Here is an 18,985-nt window from a genome sequence, read left to right on the forward strand (position 1 = left end):
ATGGTCAAGAATGTTGGGACTTTTAGTTCAAATCATCTGAAAGAGAAGAGGTGAAGAAAAGCTGCTCTAGGAACGCATGGGGGAGTAAGTGCCTATCCCTAGATACAAGCAAAGGGAACAGATAGCAGGACTCGGAAGCAGGACTGAACGAGTTCTCAAGTGCAAAGGAACAATGAGGTCAAAGGTGACAGAATTTGAAAAAGTTATCTTTTGGGATTACAGCTGCCAGGATTCCCTAGCAGAATGCTGCATTGGCTGCCCATCCGATTCCGCATCGACTTCAAAGTGTTGATGCTCACGTACAAAGCCCTAAACGGTTTAGGGCCTCGATACTTGGCGGAACGCCTACTCCCACCAAGATCTACCTGTGTCACTCGTGTGAGCCAGGAGGTGAGGCTGAGGAGCCTAACGCCGAGGGAGGCCCGGAAGAAAAAGACAAGAAATCGGGCCTTCTCGGCGGTGGCTCCTCACCTCTGGAACAACCTACCTCCTGAGATTCGCGTGGCCCCCCCGCTGGGTATTTTCAAGAATCAATTAAAAACATGGATGTTCCGGCAGGCCCTCCCATCAGATAATTCCTGATGCCCTTTTCTCCCTCTCCTATAGTTCCCCCATTCTGTTTAATATTTCTGTTATATAAAATTGTCTTATATGTATATTTATTGTATTATTTTATGTTGTTAGCTGCCTAGAGTGGTCCTGACCCGACCAGATAGGTGGGATATAATAATAATAATAATAATAATAATAATAATAATAATAATAATAATAATAATAATAATAATAATAATAATAATAATAATAATAATAATAATAATAATAATAATAATAATAATAATAATAATAATAATAATAATAATAATAATAATCCCCAAATTGGCTGGAGAATTCTAGGAGACAATGGACTAAAAGGATAAATTTTTCTATCTCTGTTTAATGTGAAAATAATTTAAAAGCAGTTGATGAGACAGACAATAAGAGAGCTCAATAATGAGTCAATACCCAGGAATCTGCCAGATCTTGGAACTTCATGCCTTTGAAATTAACAAACAGGGGAGAGAAGGGGACAGATCTGTGATCCTACCTGGCAGAAAGCGAGCTTTGGAGGAGCAGGTGAGGGAGCAGCTGTCCTTCTTGCCATTCTTATTGCAGGTAAGTGTGGCTCGTGGAGATATGGCGCCAGCCATACATACCACCATCTCTGAAGAAGAAGCATTCACTGATAGCAATGTGCACAATCACTACTGAGCCACAATTTGTATCATCTTCCAAAAATTCAAAACAGCTTAATTTAACAAAGTGCTTACTTTGACATATAAAGCCCTAAATGGCTTAGGACCTGGTTACCTAAAGGACTGCCTTCTTCCATACGAGCCTGCCCGTCCTCTAAGATCAGACCAGGAGGCCCTTCTGAAGGTGCCATCCCTGAAATAGGTGAGGGGGATGGCATGTCAACATTGGGCCTTCTCGGCTGTTGCCACCCAACTTTGGAATGCCCTCCCTATAGAGATCCGCCTGGCTCCAGCACTTTTGGCTTTTTGGCGCCAGGCAAAGACCATTCTGTTTAGCCAGCATTTTAATTAAATAGTAGCTATCCATATGAGCTGCAGGATTTATTAATATTAATGTTTTAATGACTGTTTTTAACATAGGATATTATTATAATATTATCTATTTTTAATGGTTTTAAAGTTTTTAAAGTTTTAATATTGTTGTACACTGCTCAGAGGCCACTGTTAATGGTGCAGCTAAAAATACAGTAAATAAATAAATTTTCAAGTGCAGATTTTGTGATGTAGCTTCTTAAGAATCTCACCTTTCATTTAAAAAAAGGACATAGCTCTAGTTCTTCCATTGTGCACTAGCGAAAAAAATTGGAAAAAAATCCATTTCCGCAAGACTCAAAACTGGATTTTTGAGTGAGCAAATTGTGGAAGTTCCCTGTTCTGTCCTCTCATTTTTATGTGAAATCCTGTAACCCAAATCATGGCTAATGGAAAGTGTCAGGGAACTTCAGTGTGTCCAAAACACAGCAGCCAGATTGCTGACTGGGGCTGGACACAGGGCTTGCATACCCCCCCCCCCCCCCGTTATAGCAGCTCCACTGGCTGCCAATTTATTTCTGGGCACAATTCAAAGTGATGTTCTAACCTATAAAGTCTTAAATGGCTGGGGTCCAAGCTGTCTCAAAGACCGTGTCTCCCATTATGAGCTGGCTCAGCTAAGCTTTTCTCTAAGTCCCACCACCTTCATAGGTGCATTTGGTGGGGATACAGGAGAGGGTCTTCTCTGTTGTGACTCCCAGACTTTGGAACTCCCTCCCACAGGAAGCCAGATTGGCTCCATCTTTGCTGTCCTTCCACAAGCAGGCAAATACTTTTCTCTTCAGGCAGGCATTCCGTCAGTGACTGTCTGCCTGAGTGGGTTTTTAAAATTTATTGTTCTGCATTACTGCTTTAAATCTGTTTTTAGTATTGGTTTTGTTTACCATTTTTCAGAGTGGCATTGTTTAAACCTTTTTGATATTTGTATATTCATTGTTTTTAACTTTAAATATAGTCTTTTAATGATGTAAATTGTCTTGGGTCGTTTTCAAAGAGAAAGGTGGGGTAAAAATAAATAAATAAATAAATGTGAAGCTCTGCATTATTAGAAATCGCACAGCACCAGTGTGAGACTGATATATGGAATGCCTTTTCCCACATCAATATAGCAAATAATTTAAAATGATGACAGCAATGCCATGCAATGAAGACGACATCTTTCTGCTCCTGATCATAAATACACCTTCTAAACATTCATCCATGATGGGCACAGGAGCAATAGATGTCACTCACATGAAACTTCCATCTCCTTAATTTCTTATCAAGAGTTTCAATAATTTTGACCCCAGCTACAACTTTGCTAGGATAGCTATATAGCACAGTGGCTTAGGTATAGATATTGAGAATTCAATTCTCTGCTCAGGAGAAAAGGCAGTTTGTGCAACCTTGGGTAAGTTGGACAATCCCAGGGCACCCAGAAGAAGAGAATGGTAAACCACATCTGAGTGTTATATATCTAGAAAACTCTGGAAAGGGTCACAATCAACAGCATGCCATTACTATTACTAAAATGTTACTTGCTCAGATGCATTTTGCCTCAAGGGGGCAGCATGATCTCAGCCCTTTTCACACTCACCTATACAGTCTTTTTTATTCCAATGAAGTTTGCACCCAGCAGGGCAGGTACACTCATAGCTGCCAGGCGTGTTTACACAGCCAAACTTGCAGCCTCCTCGGTTGATGCTACATTCATCAATATCTGCAGAGATACAAAAAGATGTAATTCACAAACAAATAGCTGCAATGCATTGCTTAGATCAGAGTCTCAGATCTGTAATCTGGACTAGAAACTGCCAGAGAGAGAATTTGTATTTAAGAAAGAAAGAAAATAAAAGAATGGGCAATATTAACACCTCTGTTAAGTCTTGTTTTTCCTCTGCCATCACTACTCATGGCACTTTATAGCCTAAGCAAAACAGGTAAGGCTCTGCTCCAAGATGTAACACATTTTTCAACACAGAGTATGAAATACTGTATGTAGAGAGAGAAGGCTATCAAGGCAGGAATGTGAACAAACTGCAGCAATAAAAGGTGCTAATAGTGGGTTGATAGTTAGAGATATTTGCTGAGAAGTTTATTTATTTATTATTTATTACTTAAATGTATATACCACTCCCCAATCTCCTTCATGGATTGCTGCCTTGTTGTGGCGAAGGGGCTTGAGTAACTCAGAGAAGCTATGGGCTATGCTGTGCAGGGACACCCAAGACAGATAGGTCATAGTGGAGAGTTCCGACTAAACGCGATCCACCTGGAGTAGGAACTGGCAATGCCATTCCAGTATCTTTGCCAAGAATACCCCACGAACAGAAACAAAAGGCTAAAAGATATGACGCTGGAAGATGGGCCCCTCAGGTCGAAAGGTGTCCAACATGCTACTGAGGAAGACCGGAGGATAAGTACAAGTAGCTCCAGAGCTAATGAAGTGCTTGGGCCAAAGCTGAAAGGACGCTCAGCTGTGGACGTGCCTGGAAGTGAAAGGAAAGTCCAATGCTGCAAAGAAAAATACTACATAGGAACCTGGAATGTAAGATCTATGAACCCTGGGAAGCTGGATGTGGTCAAACAGGAGATGGCAAGAATAAACATTGACATCCTGGGCATCAGTGAACTAAAATGGACAGGAATGGGTGAATTCAACTGAGATGATTATCATATCTACTATTGTGGGCAAGAATCCCGTAGAAGGAATGGAGTAGCCCTCATAGTCAACAAAAGAGTGAGAAAAGCTGTAATGGGATATAATCTCAAAAATGATAGAATGATTTCAATACGAATCCAAGGCAGACCTTTCAACATCACAATAATCCAGGTTTATGCACCAACCACCATTGCTGAGGAGACTGAAATTGAACAATTTTATGAAGATTTACAACACCTTCTAGAAGTGACACCAAAGAAAGTTGTTCTTCTCATTCTAGGGGACTGGAATGCTAAAGTAGGGAGTCAAGAGATAAAAGGAACAACAGGGAAGTTTGGCCTTAGAGTTCAGAATGGAGCAGGGCAAAGGCTAATAGAGTTTTGTCAAGAGAACAAGCTGGTCATCGCAAACACTCTTTTCCAACAACACAAGAGGCGACTCTATACATGGAAATCACCAGATGGGCAATATCGAAATCAGATTGATTATATTCTCTGCAGCCCAAGATGGAGAAGCTCTATACAGTCAGCAAAAACAAGACCTGGAGCTGACTGCGGCTCTGATCATCAGCTTCTCATAGCAAAATTCAAGCTTAAACTGAAGAGTGTAGGAAAAACCACTGGGCTACTCAGGTATAATCTAAACCAAATCCCTTATGAATACACAGTGGAAATAAAGAACAGATTTAAGGAACTCGATTTGGAGGACAGAGTTCCTGAAGAACTTTGGATAGAGACTCGTAAAATTCTACAGGAGGCAGCAACAAAAACCATCCCAAAGAAAAGGAAATGCAAGAAAGCAAAGTGGCTGTCCAGCGAGGCCTTACAAATAGCAGAGAAGAGAAGGGAAACAAAATGCAAGGGAGGTAGGGAAAGCTACAGAAAATTGAATGCAGACTTCCAAAGAATAGCAAGGAGAGACAAGAGGGCCTTCTTAAATGAACAATGCAAAGAAATAGAGGAAAATAACAGAAAAGGAAAAATCAGAAATCTGTTCAGGAAAACTGGAGATATTAAAGGAACATTTTGTGCAAAGATGAACATGATAAAGGACAAAAATGGGAGGGACCTAACAGAAGCAGAAGACACCAAGAAGAGGTGGCAAGAATACACAGAGGAATTATATCAGAAAGATTTGGATATCCCAGACAACCCAGACAATGTAGTTGCTGACCTTGAGCCAGACATCCTGGAGAATGAAGTCAAGTGGGCCTTAGAAAGCCTGGCTAACAACAAGGCCAGTGGAGGTGATGGCATCCCAGTGGAACTATTTAAAATCTTAAAAGATGATGCTGTTAAGGTGCTGCATTCAATATGCCAGCAAGTTTGGAAAACTCAACAGTGGTCAGAGAACTGGAAAAGATCAGTCTATATCCCAATCCTAAAGAAGGGCAGTGCCAAAGAATGCTCCAACTACCAGATTCCGAAGGGGCAGAGGAACTAGAGACCAAATTGCTAACATGCGCTGGATTATGGAGAAAGCCAGAGAGTTCCCGAAAAACATCTATTTCTGCTTCATTGACTATGCAAAAGCCTTTGACTGTGTCAACTACAACAAACTATGGCAAGTCCTTAAAGAAATGGGAATACCTGACCACGTTGTCTATCTCCTGAGAAACCTATATGTGGGACAGGAAGCAACAGTTAGAACTGGAACAACTGATTGGTTCAAAATTGGGAAAGGAGTACGACAAGGCTGTATATTGTCTCCCTGCTTATTTAATTTATATGCAGAGTGCATCATGCGGAAGGCTGGACTGGAGGAATCCCAAACTGGAATTAAGATTGCCGGAAGAAATATCAACAACCTCCGATATGCAGATGATACCACTCTGATGGCAGAAAGTGAGGAGGAATTAAAGAACCTCGCAATGAGGGTGAAAGAGGAGAGTGCAAAAAATGGTCTGAAGTTCAAGATCAAAAAAACTAAGATCATGGCCACTGGTCCCATCACCTCCTGGGAAATTGAAGGGGAAGATATGGAGGCAGTGACAGATTTTACTTTCTTGGGCTCTATGATCACTGCAGATGGAGACTGCAGCCACGAAATTAAAAGACGCCTGCTTCTTGGGAGGAAAGCAATGACAAACCTTGACAGCATCTTAAAAAGCAGAGACATCACCTTGCCAACAAAAGTCCCAATAGTCAAAGCTATGATTTTTCCTGCAGTGATGTATGGAAGTGAGATCTGGACCATAAAGAAAGCTGACTGCCGAAGAATTGATGCCTTTGAATTGTGGTGCTGGAGGAGGCTCTTGAGAGTCCCCTGGAGTGCAAGGAGAACAAACCTATCAATTCTAAAGGGGTCTTTGTGGGGTTCTCCATCAATTATGTTAATTTATTGTGCAGCAGTTAAACATCACTCTCTTCTTCTTTTGGCAAACTTTTCATGTACATGTAGTGTGGGCAGCTCGTGGTCTTTTAGATATTGTTGTATTGCAATTGTTATCAATCCTAGCCAACATAACCAAGGGTGAGGGAGAATATTAATTGTAGTCCAAAAGTTTCAAAAGGTCTACAAGTTACTTTCTCCAATGTACAGGATTATGCTTAATAATGCTGTTCTATTCCATGCTAATCTTCCTCTTTCCTCCTTCTCTGAAACTCACAATGTATCTATCTGGTTCCTTCCAACTTTACAAGTAATATCATGAGTAAATCAAATACTTGCACAACTACCAGCATTCCTTTTCACCATTATATTTTAGCCGGATTTCCAAAATATTTTGTAAGGTATCACATACCCTCAGGTGATGATATTTCAATTAGAAGGTGAAATAAAGTGATGCCTGAGCATACCCTAAAACACAGGTGTCAAAAACAAGGCCCGCGGGCCAAATCCGGCCCGCCAGACCTCGACTGATGGCCCACCGAGCCGCCGCCAGCCCTGCAGCCTCCCCCCCCCTTTTTTTTCAATGAATTTACTCAGTGCCTGCACGGAGTAAATTCATTGAAAAAATGGCTCAAGTTAACAAGGCTATGTCCTCCTTCCGATTGGCTATGGCGCTATCACTCCTTTCCTCTCCCTCCGCCCCCCGCTCCCCCTCCCTCCCGTGCCTGTTCCTCGCTCGCTCTCGGCCTGAGGCGAGAGCCGTTCCCAAGGCCGTGCGAGGAGAGGGCTCCGCGCCGCCTCTGTCGCCCCGAGGGGAAGGGAAGGGAAGGGGAGCGGTGGGAGTTCCTGGCCGGGCTCCGAGGCGGAGGGAGGAGATGCTGGGGGGACGCGGGAGGCAGCGGCCAGCACGGCCCTGAGGAGAGGGAGAGAAGAGGGAACGCGGAGCGATGCGCCAGCCCGGTTGGGTAACGTCGGAGGCGGCCGTTCGACCCAGCCGCGGAGAGAAGGGAGGGAGGGCGGGAGGGCTGGCTGGTTGCTCGCTTCCCTTCCCTTCCCTTCCCTTCCCTGATGTTCCGTTCTCTCTCTTGCTCGATTGGAATGCCTGAGGATTTGAAAGGACCGAAGAATGCGTTTTTTTGCAAGATCCAAGCAGAGTTGCATATACTAAATAACACTCTCTCTCTCTCTCTCTCTCTCTCTCTCTCTCTCTCTCTCACACACACACACACACACACACACACACACACACACAGACCCCGGCATTTTCCCTTCCTTCACACACACATACGCATTCTCTTCCTTCCTGTAACTCTCTCTGTCTCTCTCTCTTTCTCTCTCTCACACACAGAACCCGGCACTTTCTCTTCCTTCACACACACACACACACACACACACATACACACACACACACACACACACACACACACACACACACACACGTTCTCTTCCTGTATCTCTCTTTCTCACACACACACACACACACACACACACAGGCACTTTCTCTTCCTTCACACACACACACACACACACACACACACACACACACACACACACACACACACACACACACACACACACACACACACACACACACACACACACGCTTTCTCTTCCTTCCTTTTCCCACCAAGCCGGATGGGGTCCTTGCAAGGCCATCAGTACAGATACAACCGGCCCTTTGATGGGGACCAAACTGCTGATGCGGCCCCCGATGAATTTGAGTTTGACACCCCTGCCCTAAAACATCTACAGAACTTTATAGATCTCCAGGGAAAAATCTGAAGCCTGTGTTCATCACAGCTGGCATTTTATTCCATGTAGGGTTAACTCCAGAATGTAGCCAAATAATCATTGACAATCATATCAAAATTCATCTGAGTATCAAAGTATACGTTTTTTCATTCTTGCAATGATTCCAGTAAACATTACCTCGTCTAATTGTGCAAGTTTTATTTTTACATTGCTTCTATGTTCCATAAACACAAAATACTTCAAAAATTAACAAGTCAAATTGTATTGAAAATATTCTTATAGTTATGAGAAAAACTGTAGGCACAAATACTGAAAAAGATATAAAAACTTAACTGAGGCAAACACCTAACTCAGAATTCAATCCAAAATATAGTAAAATATCATTTAAGAGTAGAAAGAACAATGAGAATGTTTCAACTACATTCTAAAAATGCAAAAATGTCTTATAATAAAGCACATTTAAACAACAGAAAGCCTTGCTCTGTTGACGGGTTGGAATGCCTTTTGCCTATATTGCCTTATCTCCTTATATTTAAAACTCATTCAGTTGTTTACCTTTATCTTCTAACTATAGACAATATTTTTCTGCAAGGATTGGAGATCCAAAAGCTTAGAGATTCAAGAAAAATTTTAAATGGGAAATTGTATTCCTCCACGCCTGCTGAAAATCTCTTATGCACAATCATTAAATGCATAGGAGGCCTTTCCTTTTTCGCACTTGGCTAAGGGAGGAGTAGGCACATTCTGAACACATTTCTGCCCTCCTTAAACATGTTCATCTACAGCAGTGTTTTACGACTACTGAGAAACCATCAGAAACTTAAACTCCTTATATACGTAGTAGTTACTAAAATTGAAAAAATGTCACAATCATCATTGTATAGGATGGCTTCAAACTGCATTATCCCATCTTTACCTACAAATAAAAACAGGGACCCCCTGATAAGAGCAGAAACTCACCAGACACCCTTTTAGAAGGGCATTTCAGAAATCAAGAGTAGAACAAAGAAAAAGGGCAAGGCTTGGTAGCTGAAGTTCAGAAAGCAGCTGTATCAGTGAGCCTGCCAATTCTGCTTCTTTTCAACATCCCCCCAATTTTATGGTACAATAGAACCATAACCATGGAAATCAGTGCTAAAGGTCTGGCTTCAAACAAACAAACAATGACAGAAGAAGATTCAAAACAACCCGTGAATGCAGAGCTTTGTTGCAAAACCTCCACTTGGAATCGCATCAGGCTTCTTCCAAGCTTTGCCAAAGCACACTCCTACATAAAGGGGCACACTAAGGTCAGAGCTTTGCTCCCAGCTCCGTGAAGTATGTTGGGTGCTGACTCATATGGCATTGCCAAAGCATTCTTGGCCTTGGTTCCATCCCATCTTGTTCCTTTATGTAAGTTTCTCTTGTTGTAAGGAAGCCCTGTTAAGAGTTGACATATTCTCCTTGAGAATTAGTGCTTGTTCTCTTGAGTTCTTTGAAGACAACAGATGTTTTCAGAGGAACTAATGTGTTCCTTGCAGAATTATGTTGTAAACCACCCAGAGACTGCTCTAATACTATGGGGTGGTATATAAGTCAAAACGGCATCTTCTCTGAAGATGGCAGCATCAGACACTGGCGAAACGTTGGGGGAAAAAACCTCCAGGACACGGCCAAACAGCCCAAAAAACCCATAACAACCAACAACATTTGTTGTTTTCCATCCTTTTGGTAGTTGTGGAACATATTTTCTGAATGCCAACTTTAGCATTCATGGACAGGTTGAGTGCAATGTGACAGGAAAGGGGAGAGATGACACAAATTCGTAAAGACCTGAGAAATGTTATTGTGGGTTAGAGTAGGGTCAGGCCAATTATGAGTCTCCAGATGTTGTTAGATTGCAGCTGCCATAAGCCCAAGACAGCACAGCTAAGATGAGGAATACTGGGAGTTGGAGTCCAACAATAACTGGAGGGCAGACTTTACCTAGCCCTGGATTAAACAAAAGGTCCATGTAGTTTAGCACTCAGTTTCCAGTCGTGATCATCTAAACATTATCTGGAAAGTTTGTAGAGGAAGTCACAGTCATGGTAGTTACCCAAGTTGTTGCTGTCCATGTCTTTCTAGTTACCACTTACAGAAAATTTGTGATGGATAGTTATATGCCTTCTAAAAAGCTATCTCAAGAATTCAGTCTATCACTACATCTTGTGGCAATAAAACCCATGAAGGCAGATGCCCTGTATTTACTGGTTGTCAAGACTAGCTGAAGATATTTTGCTACTTCATGCAGAGCGGAAAATGTAATCACTCCCATCTCCCACAGCAAGGAACACAGAGACAAAAGCTAGCTAAATTATAAGAGGCAAAAATTCCTGCAAGTGTTATATTTGGCAGTAAAAATACAGAGATAAAAAAGTAAGTAACAACATGCTGCCCTTTTATGATACCCCAAACTGCTGCCTAATTTTGAAGCTGCTCCTCTATGCCTAATGTTAAGCTTGGCCGTTTGCTTGCTAATAACCAGTATTCGGAATTGCTCGCTCTTTAAACATGGAGTATCCACCAAGCTAATAGTGACTGATATTAGCTTCATTCAGGGCCAGTTGTACCATTAGTCAGAGTGAGGGAGTAGACATTGTCTAGAGGGGTAAAAATCTAATAAAATAAATAAATAAATTTTTACTATTAGGGAAATAAGAATGTACTTGTGAGATGAGGTCTCCAGCACCAAAAAATAACTTGACTGGCCTTGAACACTATGCATTTCTGCTGGGCATGGAATGGCATTTGCTGCTCTGCCTCAGGCAGCAAAACTGACTAGTAGGCCAGCTGTGGCTTGTCTCTATTAATTTTATAACCCATTTCCAAACTATCTAAGCAAGCATCTGTTACTATATTCTATGACAATATCAATAGCTCTTTCCTTTCAGCTTTTTCTTCTTCACATATGTCAGCTAGATGGGCATGAATTGCTGATTTGGGGGTTTGTGCTGGTTTGTCCTTCAGACGGACAAGTGTTCTTGGCCTTCCTCAGCCCCACCTCCTCCCGAGGACACCCAGAGGAAGTGGCAGGGAAGCTGCAACACTGCCTCTGAGTGGGCACTCACCGGAGGAGACGGGGCTCGAAAACACCAAACAAGGACAAACTGGCATGAACCGCCGAACCAGCCATTTGTATTCATATCTTAATATTCACTCCATGTTTGCTTTATTCCAAAGTCCAAATTCAACTGAAGACCACTCAGCTGATTTTTAATAAAGCATGTGGGAGGTATTTGTGCCAAAATAAAATGTATATGCATGTTATTAATTTGCATAATACATACTGACCAGAGTCTTTGGTGTAAACTGGAGTTAACATTGTGTGTCCAGAACATAATTACCAAAGATCGAACACAGAATGATACGTTTTGATTTTATGTCAAATTTCATAAAAATATTATTATAATACTACTGGACTCCTAATTATATCATATGAAAAGCTTGGATTCTCCCCAAAATCTAAAAATGAGATTGGTTGGTATACCTCCAATCCTAAAAGGACCCCTCTGACACTTTCACATGAATTTTTACTCTGGCGCTCTCCCCTTACTAATCCAACTCACTGGGGAAACAAAATACTCATGGTACATAAGCACAGAAGGACAACTTGACTGCTTGATGTGGTATTTGATATGATTCCTTTGCTGCTTTGAGTGTGGATCAGAGAACTCCACAAAAATGGATAACGAACTAAATGTCTGGTTCATTTAGGGTTAATTTAATTAAGACCTATACTAACTGGGAAGATGACTAATATAATCTGTCTAGTACCAGTGTCTGCCAGGTTTTCAGACTTAATTGATTTAAATTCTTTAGAGTCAGTATTTATATACACATGTACTAAAACTACCAGGTGCCTCTTAAGTCATCTACCCTTAGCTGCTCATCTCTCACAATATGTTCCCAAGAAGTGATAAAATGCTGAAAATCAGTACAGTTGTAAGAAAGCTGGAAGGATCAGGTTAAATATATACAGGGTTTAGGGACTTGGGGGGCTCCTACTGCAGGTAGGTTATGGAACCACAGTGTCAGGCAAAGTAGTTAAGGGTGAAGAGATATTGAGAAAGTGTGTGGGTCAAGCTACACACCAGGCCTTGGATTTAGAGACATCATCTGCTGTAGGGGCTCAGAGATTACAAGGAAGTGTAGAACATTGAGGAAGAAAGAAGATGGGAAAGTCCCAGACTGGGCTTTGGTATAGTATGTTCCAGTGGAATGAGGTGGTCAGAATAACTCAGTCAACGAAGCCGGATTAACATAAGGGCAACACCATCCAACCTTGGAACAATAAGTATTGTTGTAAAAAGGGGTGTGTAAAGGCAAGATGGGCAGCAATTCACCCTTCCCCCAAAAGAACTGGGCAGAACAGATCTTTGGCTGCAAATGTCTAGTATATCATTGAAATTCTTAATGGCTCCTCTGAGTCAAAGAAAGCCAAATATAGATAAGCCGTAAGTATGCCACTCTCCTTCAAATCTGTCTTACATGTTGTAAAACTGAGCGCTGCTTTTTATTGTTTTAAACTGTTTTCTGTTCAATAATATCTTTCTTAAAAGCCCTATGCACATTTAGCAAGTTACTGCAGCTGATGTCCAGCCATCATCAAACAAACAATAGCTTTCTTGAGTTACACACATAGTTCATGTTGATCAAACTCTAAAAATTACACCTGCCTTGTATTCGCAAAGGCTTTCACGGACGGGATCTAATGGTTGTTGCGGGTTTTTCGGGCTCTTTGGCCGTGTTCTGAAGGTTGTTCTTCCTAACGTTTCACCAGTCTCTGTGGCCGGCATCTTCAGAGGACTGGAGTAGGAACTCTCTTTTTATTAGCATCCTCTTTTATTCATTTTTTCATATGCAATCCAGTGTACTCTAGATCAGCTTTTTGCTATGCTGGAATTTAGCCTGCTTTCTCCCTCACCTTCCATACTTATTTGTTACATTTATTGCTTCATGAGCTAATGGGGGTAAAGGACCTGTGCCATGAGCCTAGAACGTCTCTGTCCATGTAATGAATTTGCTTAGTGGCTTAAGGCAGCTGTGCTCTTTTTTTCATTCTATCAAACTTGGAAATGTTTTGGAGGAGCCAGGTATAGCTCCAGACTGTTCTGCTCAACTTCAAGTGCACTGTGGGATATAAAATGAATCTGGGCATGCAGAGAAAGGTCTCATCCAGGGAATCAGCAGACAATTGATAAAAATCAACCAGGAGTAGATCATCAAAGATTTTTTTACTTATACTGTAGTTTCTTAACAAGAACAGCAATAAAATGACTATCTGCCCTAAATGATAATTAAGAAATTTTGGGGAACAAGGAATGGGTTTTTGTCTGAAAGGAAGTGTGAGCTCTGTTCACTTCTCATGCTCCAAATTCTTGTTAAAAATTAGAATCCCATGGCTTGTTTTCTTTTTGGCAACACTATGAATGAGAGATCTCCAAAATATCTTGTCCTCAACTGCTCTGCTCAGCTCTTGCAAACTCAAGGCTGGGGATTCCTTTAGGGTGTTAGTCCATCTTATATTTGATCTTCCTCTTTTCCTGCTGCCTTCTACCTTTCCCAGCATTACTCTCTTTCCCAGATAATCCTGCCTTTTCGTGATGTACCCAAAGCAGGACAGCCTCAGTTTCAACATTTTCGCCTCCAGATATAGATCAGGCTTGATTTGATCTGGGACCCACTTGTTCATCTTTCTAGCAGTCCAGAGTATCCACAAAGCTATCCTTCAGCACCATTTTTCAAACAAATCAATTCTTTTCTTGTCAACTTTCTGAACTGTCCAACTTTTACAACCAAACACGTTGATCAGAAAGACAAGAATGTGGATGATCTTGGTCATGGTCTCCAATGACATATCCTTAAACTTGATAATATTTTCTAATTCCTTCATTGCTGCCCTTCCTAGTCTCAGTCTCCTTCTGATTTCTTGGCTATAGTCTCCATTTGGATTGATGATTGAACCAAGGTACACAAAATGTCTATTTCATTTTGTATCTATAACCCTGATTTTACAGAAATGCTTCTTATTTTTCTAGATTTAAAAACACTGAGCAAGAAGCACATGTACATTCCAAGTCTATGGCAAAGAAATTCTTTCTTTTCAAGATGGCAATTCAATATAAAAATGGGTCACTAATGGTATAATTAAAAAGTGATCCCCTTTCCTCAGAATATGTACAAATTGTAGAATATACCACAACTCTTGTGAAGACGAGGCAATCCATCTAGAGTTTTATCTCTGTAATATGATTTCGGGGTCAAAACCTGTGATCCCTAAGTGGGCTGTGCCTGTTAACATATGAAATAGTGAAGAACATTGGTTGCACAAGGAGCTAAAGCTTCATTTTAAAAGGACAGAGGGAATCTGTACTTGGGAGATGTAGCACTTTAGCGTACTTTCGACAAACATCAAATAAAGGTCTATGCAATATTTGTTTATAAAGCTCTCTCTCTCTCTGTGTGTCAACACTAGCATATGAGCAGTATGTTATTTCAGATTACTGTATATTTAAAAACACTATGTCTACAAATCTGCATCTATTCAATAGGGATGGCAAATTTAGACTACTGGGGGAATTTGCATTTGCTGTTCTGTGTGCATGGTTGTATGTGTGTAAGTCCTGCAGTCTGTTTATGTATCTGCCTTAATCTGTGATACCTAGGCCAGCCGTTCTCAACAGGAGTCATTTGGCCCCCTGGGGGCCCCAGGCACATTTGAAGGGGGACACAGACTAAAAGATTTTCAACTGTATTCAGTTGTGTAGCACGGGTTGCCAGCACCTGGGGTAAGGCAAGTGTGGGCAGGGTGGGGCACAGGTAGCGGGATGGGAGAAGCCCACAGGGTACTGTGATGAATTGGCTGCAAAACTACTCAAGGCACACTCTCATGGGGGCAGTGGGCCTGACACACCCCTGGAAGCTTGGACTCAGATTGCTGGGAGAGGGAAGAGGAGTGGTTGCAGCAGTGTGCCGGGCGGGGTGGTCTGCTTACCCCTAAGAATTTTGCGCTCAGAGAGACTGCCCCTTAGGGACGACCCCCTCCCCCCAATGCTATGCCACTGATTGTAGTTTTCTGTTCATCTGTTCATGTTGTATCCTTGTTTGATACTGGGCCATGGAACCTAAGAAGGGCTCTAAAAGGCCCATGGCCAAAAAAGGTTGAGAATGGCTAATCTAGGCCATCTTGAGAGACATCATGCTCTTCTAGATTTACCATGGCAAGTCACACTGCTGTAACAACACACTTAAACAAGCCCTTCTATGCCTTCCATCTGTCTTTCTCTTTTGATTCTTGGCACAACCTCAACCTCTCCTTCCTTCTCCATTGAGGAAGTGCTAAACCTTCTGAAGTTCCTTTCGTCCAATCTGAAATTCTGTGCCAAAAGTCACTGAGGATTTCCCCTTTCTCATTTAACTGAACAAGACGCACATCACTCTTGTCGCCTTGTTTATAGCTGTAGAGACAAATGTCTGGCTGCTACTCTCTACAAACAGCAGCAAGATTTTTTTTAAAGAAACACCATTAGTTAAATATTAGCTAACTGGACAAATGCGGTGGACACTAGAAAGAACTCTGTATACTCAGTGCTTTTGTATGAACTATGATAGTTCCTTACACTTCAAAAAAGGAAAAAGGGAATCCATAAAACCCAGAAAATATGCAGTGTTATGTGTTATCTCCTAAAGCCTGTGTGGCTAGAGCTGCTAAAATCAAAGCTTGGAAGGTTTCTTTTTTAAATAAAAAAACATGGTCAATGGCTGCATTAAGTGGGGAATTCTGAGAGATTGTTGTCCAATAAGTAACTCTACTAAGCACCAAGGAGGAGGACTGAATGGCATAAAACATGCCTTGCAAGTGCAAGGTCTCATGTTCCATTTCCAGTATTTCAGTCCAAAGGATCTCTGCACTGTTTCATGATGGTTTTGGGTCCAAACTAGCTGAAAGTTCTAAGAATGTGGTACTGGGAAACCACTCCTCAGTTCCTTGGCCGCTGGGTTCCTTGAGTCTCCATTCTGTTCCCTACATTTTTTAATCCTTACATAACATTACTGGACGCATCACAGTGATGTGATTCTCAAGAATGCCAAGGATACAGGATCCAAGCCCTGGATGCAGTGATGGATTAAAAACATAAGCTAATAAACCCTCTGTCCACATATGAAACAGCTACTGTTGGGCAAGAAAATGAGTAAACCGAGGATTGGGGTACAGTTTGCTCTAGACCAGGCTTGTCCAACCTGTGGCCCGAGGGCCGCAGGCGGCCCAGGTCAGCTCGTAATGCGGCCCAGTGCAATTTTTTATTTTTCAAGAAATTCCAAAGTTTCAAGTTACACTTCTGGCGCTTGCGGCCGGAATATGGCCGGGGCATGTCACAACTGTAGAGGGGGAGAGAGGGAAGGAAGGAAGGAGTGGGAGGGGAGGGGACAGGAGGGCTGCGTGACTGCACTGCGCCATCCATGTCAATAGGTGGACCCCCTCCCGGCCCCATAAAGCCACCAGTCGAAGCTGGCAGCTTCTGCTGTCTGAGATTGCAGCTGCCGGTAAGCGCGCTTGGAGCAGGGCTATGAAGGATGGCTAGGGCTGCCCCCCCATGCGGCCCAAACCAAATGTATGTGCGGCCCAAACCAAATTTTCATCTTCTAATGTGGCCCAGGGAAGGTGAAAGGTTGGACACCTCTGCTCTAGACAGAGTTGCACTAACTTTGAAGGATCATGTTTGCAGCTTGTGGGAGGGATACGTGAAGACCTCACATTATTCTTGAAAGGCCAGAGGTCATCTATGGCCAGGAATGCTTCTGGTGCTACAATTGCTCCCCTTCCTGGAGGGGATAGGTTAGGATACAGTGATCCATGTCTTATAACATCCTGTTTTGATTTTTGCTACAAGCCTTATGGAGTACTTAGCTTGAAGAATTGCACCAGTATAAAAGGAAGTAACTAGATTGCTTTCTGATATGTGCATTACTGACCATACTACAATAGCCTTATTTCAGCTAAACTAGCTAGTTTTTGTTGTGGTCCCAATTCAAAACTCTGATTTCTTAGTTATAAAGCCCTGAATAATATAGGAGAAACAAATGTGAAAGATTGCCTCCTTCCTTAGGAACAATGTCTGCAGTAAATTATCTGGCTGGGAAAATCTGATTTATGTCCCACTATCAAGAATGATTACTAGGAAGATATGCTGTTTCTGTGACAGCACCTGGTCTCTAGAAATCACTCCATAAATATTTTAGACTATTTCATCTTCACTGTTAAAACTAGGGATGTGCACTAGCACCAACATTCAGATTTGTACTACAGAATTACAGCCTTTCACATATGGAATTTTAAAAATTCAGTTTTTCCAGATATCCAGAATTCTGTTACAATAAATATGAATACTACATAGTCATTATCTTCCCTGTAAAAAACACAAACTGGCAAAAAAAAGACTTTACAAGGATTTTCCTGTGTCCTCTGACACCTTCCCAGTGATCATGCCAAACAAAAAGAGTGCACACCAACAGCCAGCACTGCCTGGGTATTAGGAAATGACTGTAATGGGCAAAGCAATTGAACCCTGAACAGTGGGAATGCCAGCAAGAAATGCCAACCAGTCAAGAGTGTTCCCTATCCAATGGGAATCAGAAACATTGTGCTACAACCTGGAGCAGAAAGAGGACAGTGTTGTATGAGGAAAGTAGGATAAAAAGTCAGGAAGGAAGAAACACCAAATAGACAAACTTCACATTCCCAGGAATTACACTGATACCTCCACAGTGGGTGAGTCCATACAGCGTATAGCCTTTGTGACACAGACATTGGAAACTCCCTGGTGTGTTCACACAAATGTGGTCACAGGTTCTGTCAAAGGAGCATTCATCGATATCTGGGGACAGGAAAAGAGAATGTAAGATACAATCCAACAAATAAGGCAGTAGCTTCCTAACACCTGGACTATCTTATCCTTTACTTAGCAAAAATTCAGAAATTAAGAAACTGTACTCATTGTCTGGGCACAGAAGAATATTGTCGATGTCATTTTAACAGACTGACTGACCATCAGTTACCTCTTCACAATCCTTAACAATCATATCACAGTCAAAACCAGGGAGGCTGACAAAGAGTGAAAGTCCAGTCCAAGTCCAAATCTCCAATGTAGATGTGACTCAGTCACTGGGTGACTTTGGATTACTCATGCACGCATATACAGTATACTTTCAGCCTAACCAACATCACAGGACTGGTGTGATGATAAAAAGAAAGAAATGCATCTGTTTCTATAAGTTTCTTGGATGAAGAGTGGGACAAAAAAATGGAATGAATGCATTAATGAGTAAAGGCCTCTATTTCCTCCCTCCATTCAAGGCACAATGAGTGAAATAAATACTGTACTCCAAACTGTGTTGGTGACTGCACCACAGGCCTGATGAGATGCTCAGATGTAGCCTCACTAACACCACCAGTAGAATGCACACATTTTCAGTAGATTTTTTGTCAAGGGAGATCACTCCAGTCATCTTACACGTCTTTACTGGGAATTTCATTAGGATTAGAAGCCACATTCTGTTGGCCATAGCCAGACAAATGGCTATTTGTTTTTCTCATTAGGTTTGTTAAATTAATTGCTACACTCTAAAAGAACAGTTA

The 18,985-nt window shown here is 41.9% G+C and overlaps 1 protein-coding gene and 1 long non-coding RNA gene across 5 annotated transcripts in view; one reads left to right on the plus strand and one right to left on the minus strand.

Moving 5' to 3' along the window:
* LOC144588991 (uncharacterized) overlaps positions 1-18,985 on the plus strand; it is a 193,393-nt gene that overhangs the window by 105,442 nt on the left and 68,966 nt on the right. The window lies entirely within an intron of this gene.
* The window catches only part of SCUBE3 (signal peptide, CUB domain and EGF like domain containing 3), a 171,138-nt gene that overhangs the window by 20,250 nt on the left and 131,903 nt on the right, over positions 1-18,985 (minus strand). For all 4 annotated transcript variants that reach the window (XM_072997396.2, XM_072997394.2, XM_020796188.3 and 1 more), the window contains 3 exons: positions 18,108-18,224; positions 3,181-3,303; positions 1,085-1,201 (listed from right to left, as the gene is read on the minus strand). In XM_072997396.2, coding sequence (XP_072853497.1) covers positions 1,085-1,201; positions 3,181-3,303; positions 18,108-18,224 — 357 coding nt within the window. The remainder of the gene's footprint in view (positions 1-1,084; positions 1,202-3,180; positions 3,304-18,107; positions 18,225-18,985) is intronic.

This window comes from Pogona vitticeps, chromosome 4 (genome assembly GCF_051106095.1).
Source record: "Pogona vitticeps strain Pit_001003342236 chromosome 4, PviZW2.1, whole genome shotgun sequence".
NCBI lineage: Eukaryota > Metazoa > Chordata > Lepidosauria > Squamata > Agamidae > Pogona > Pogona vitticeps.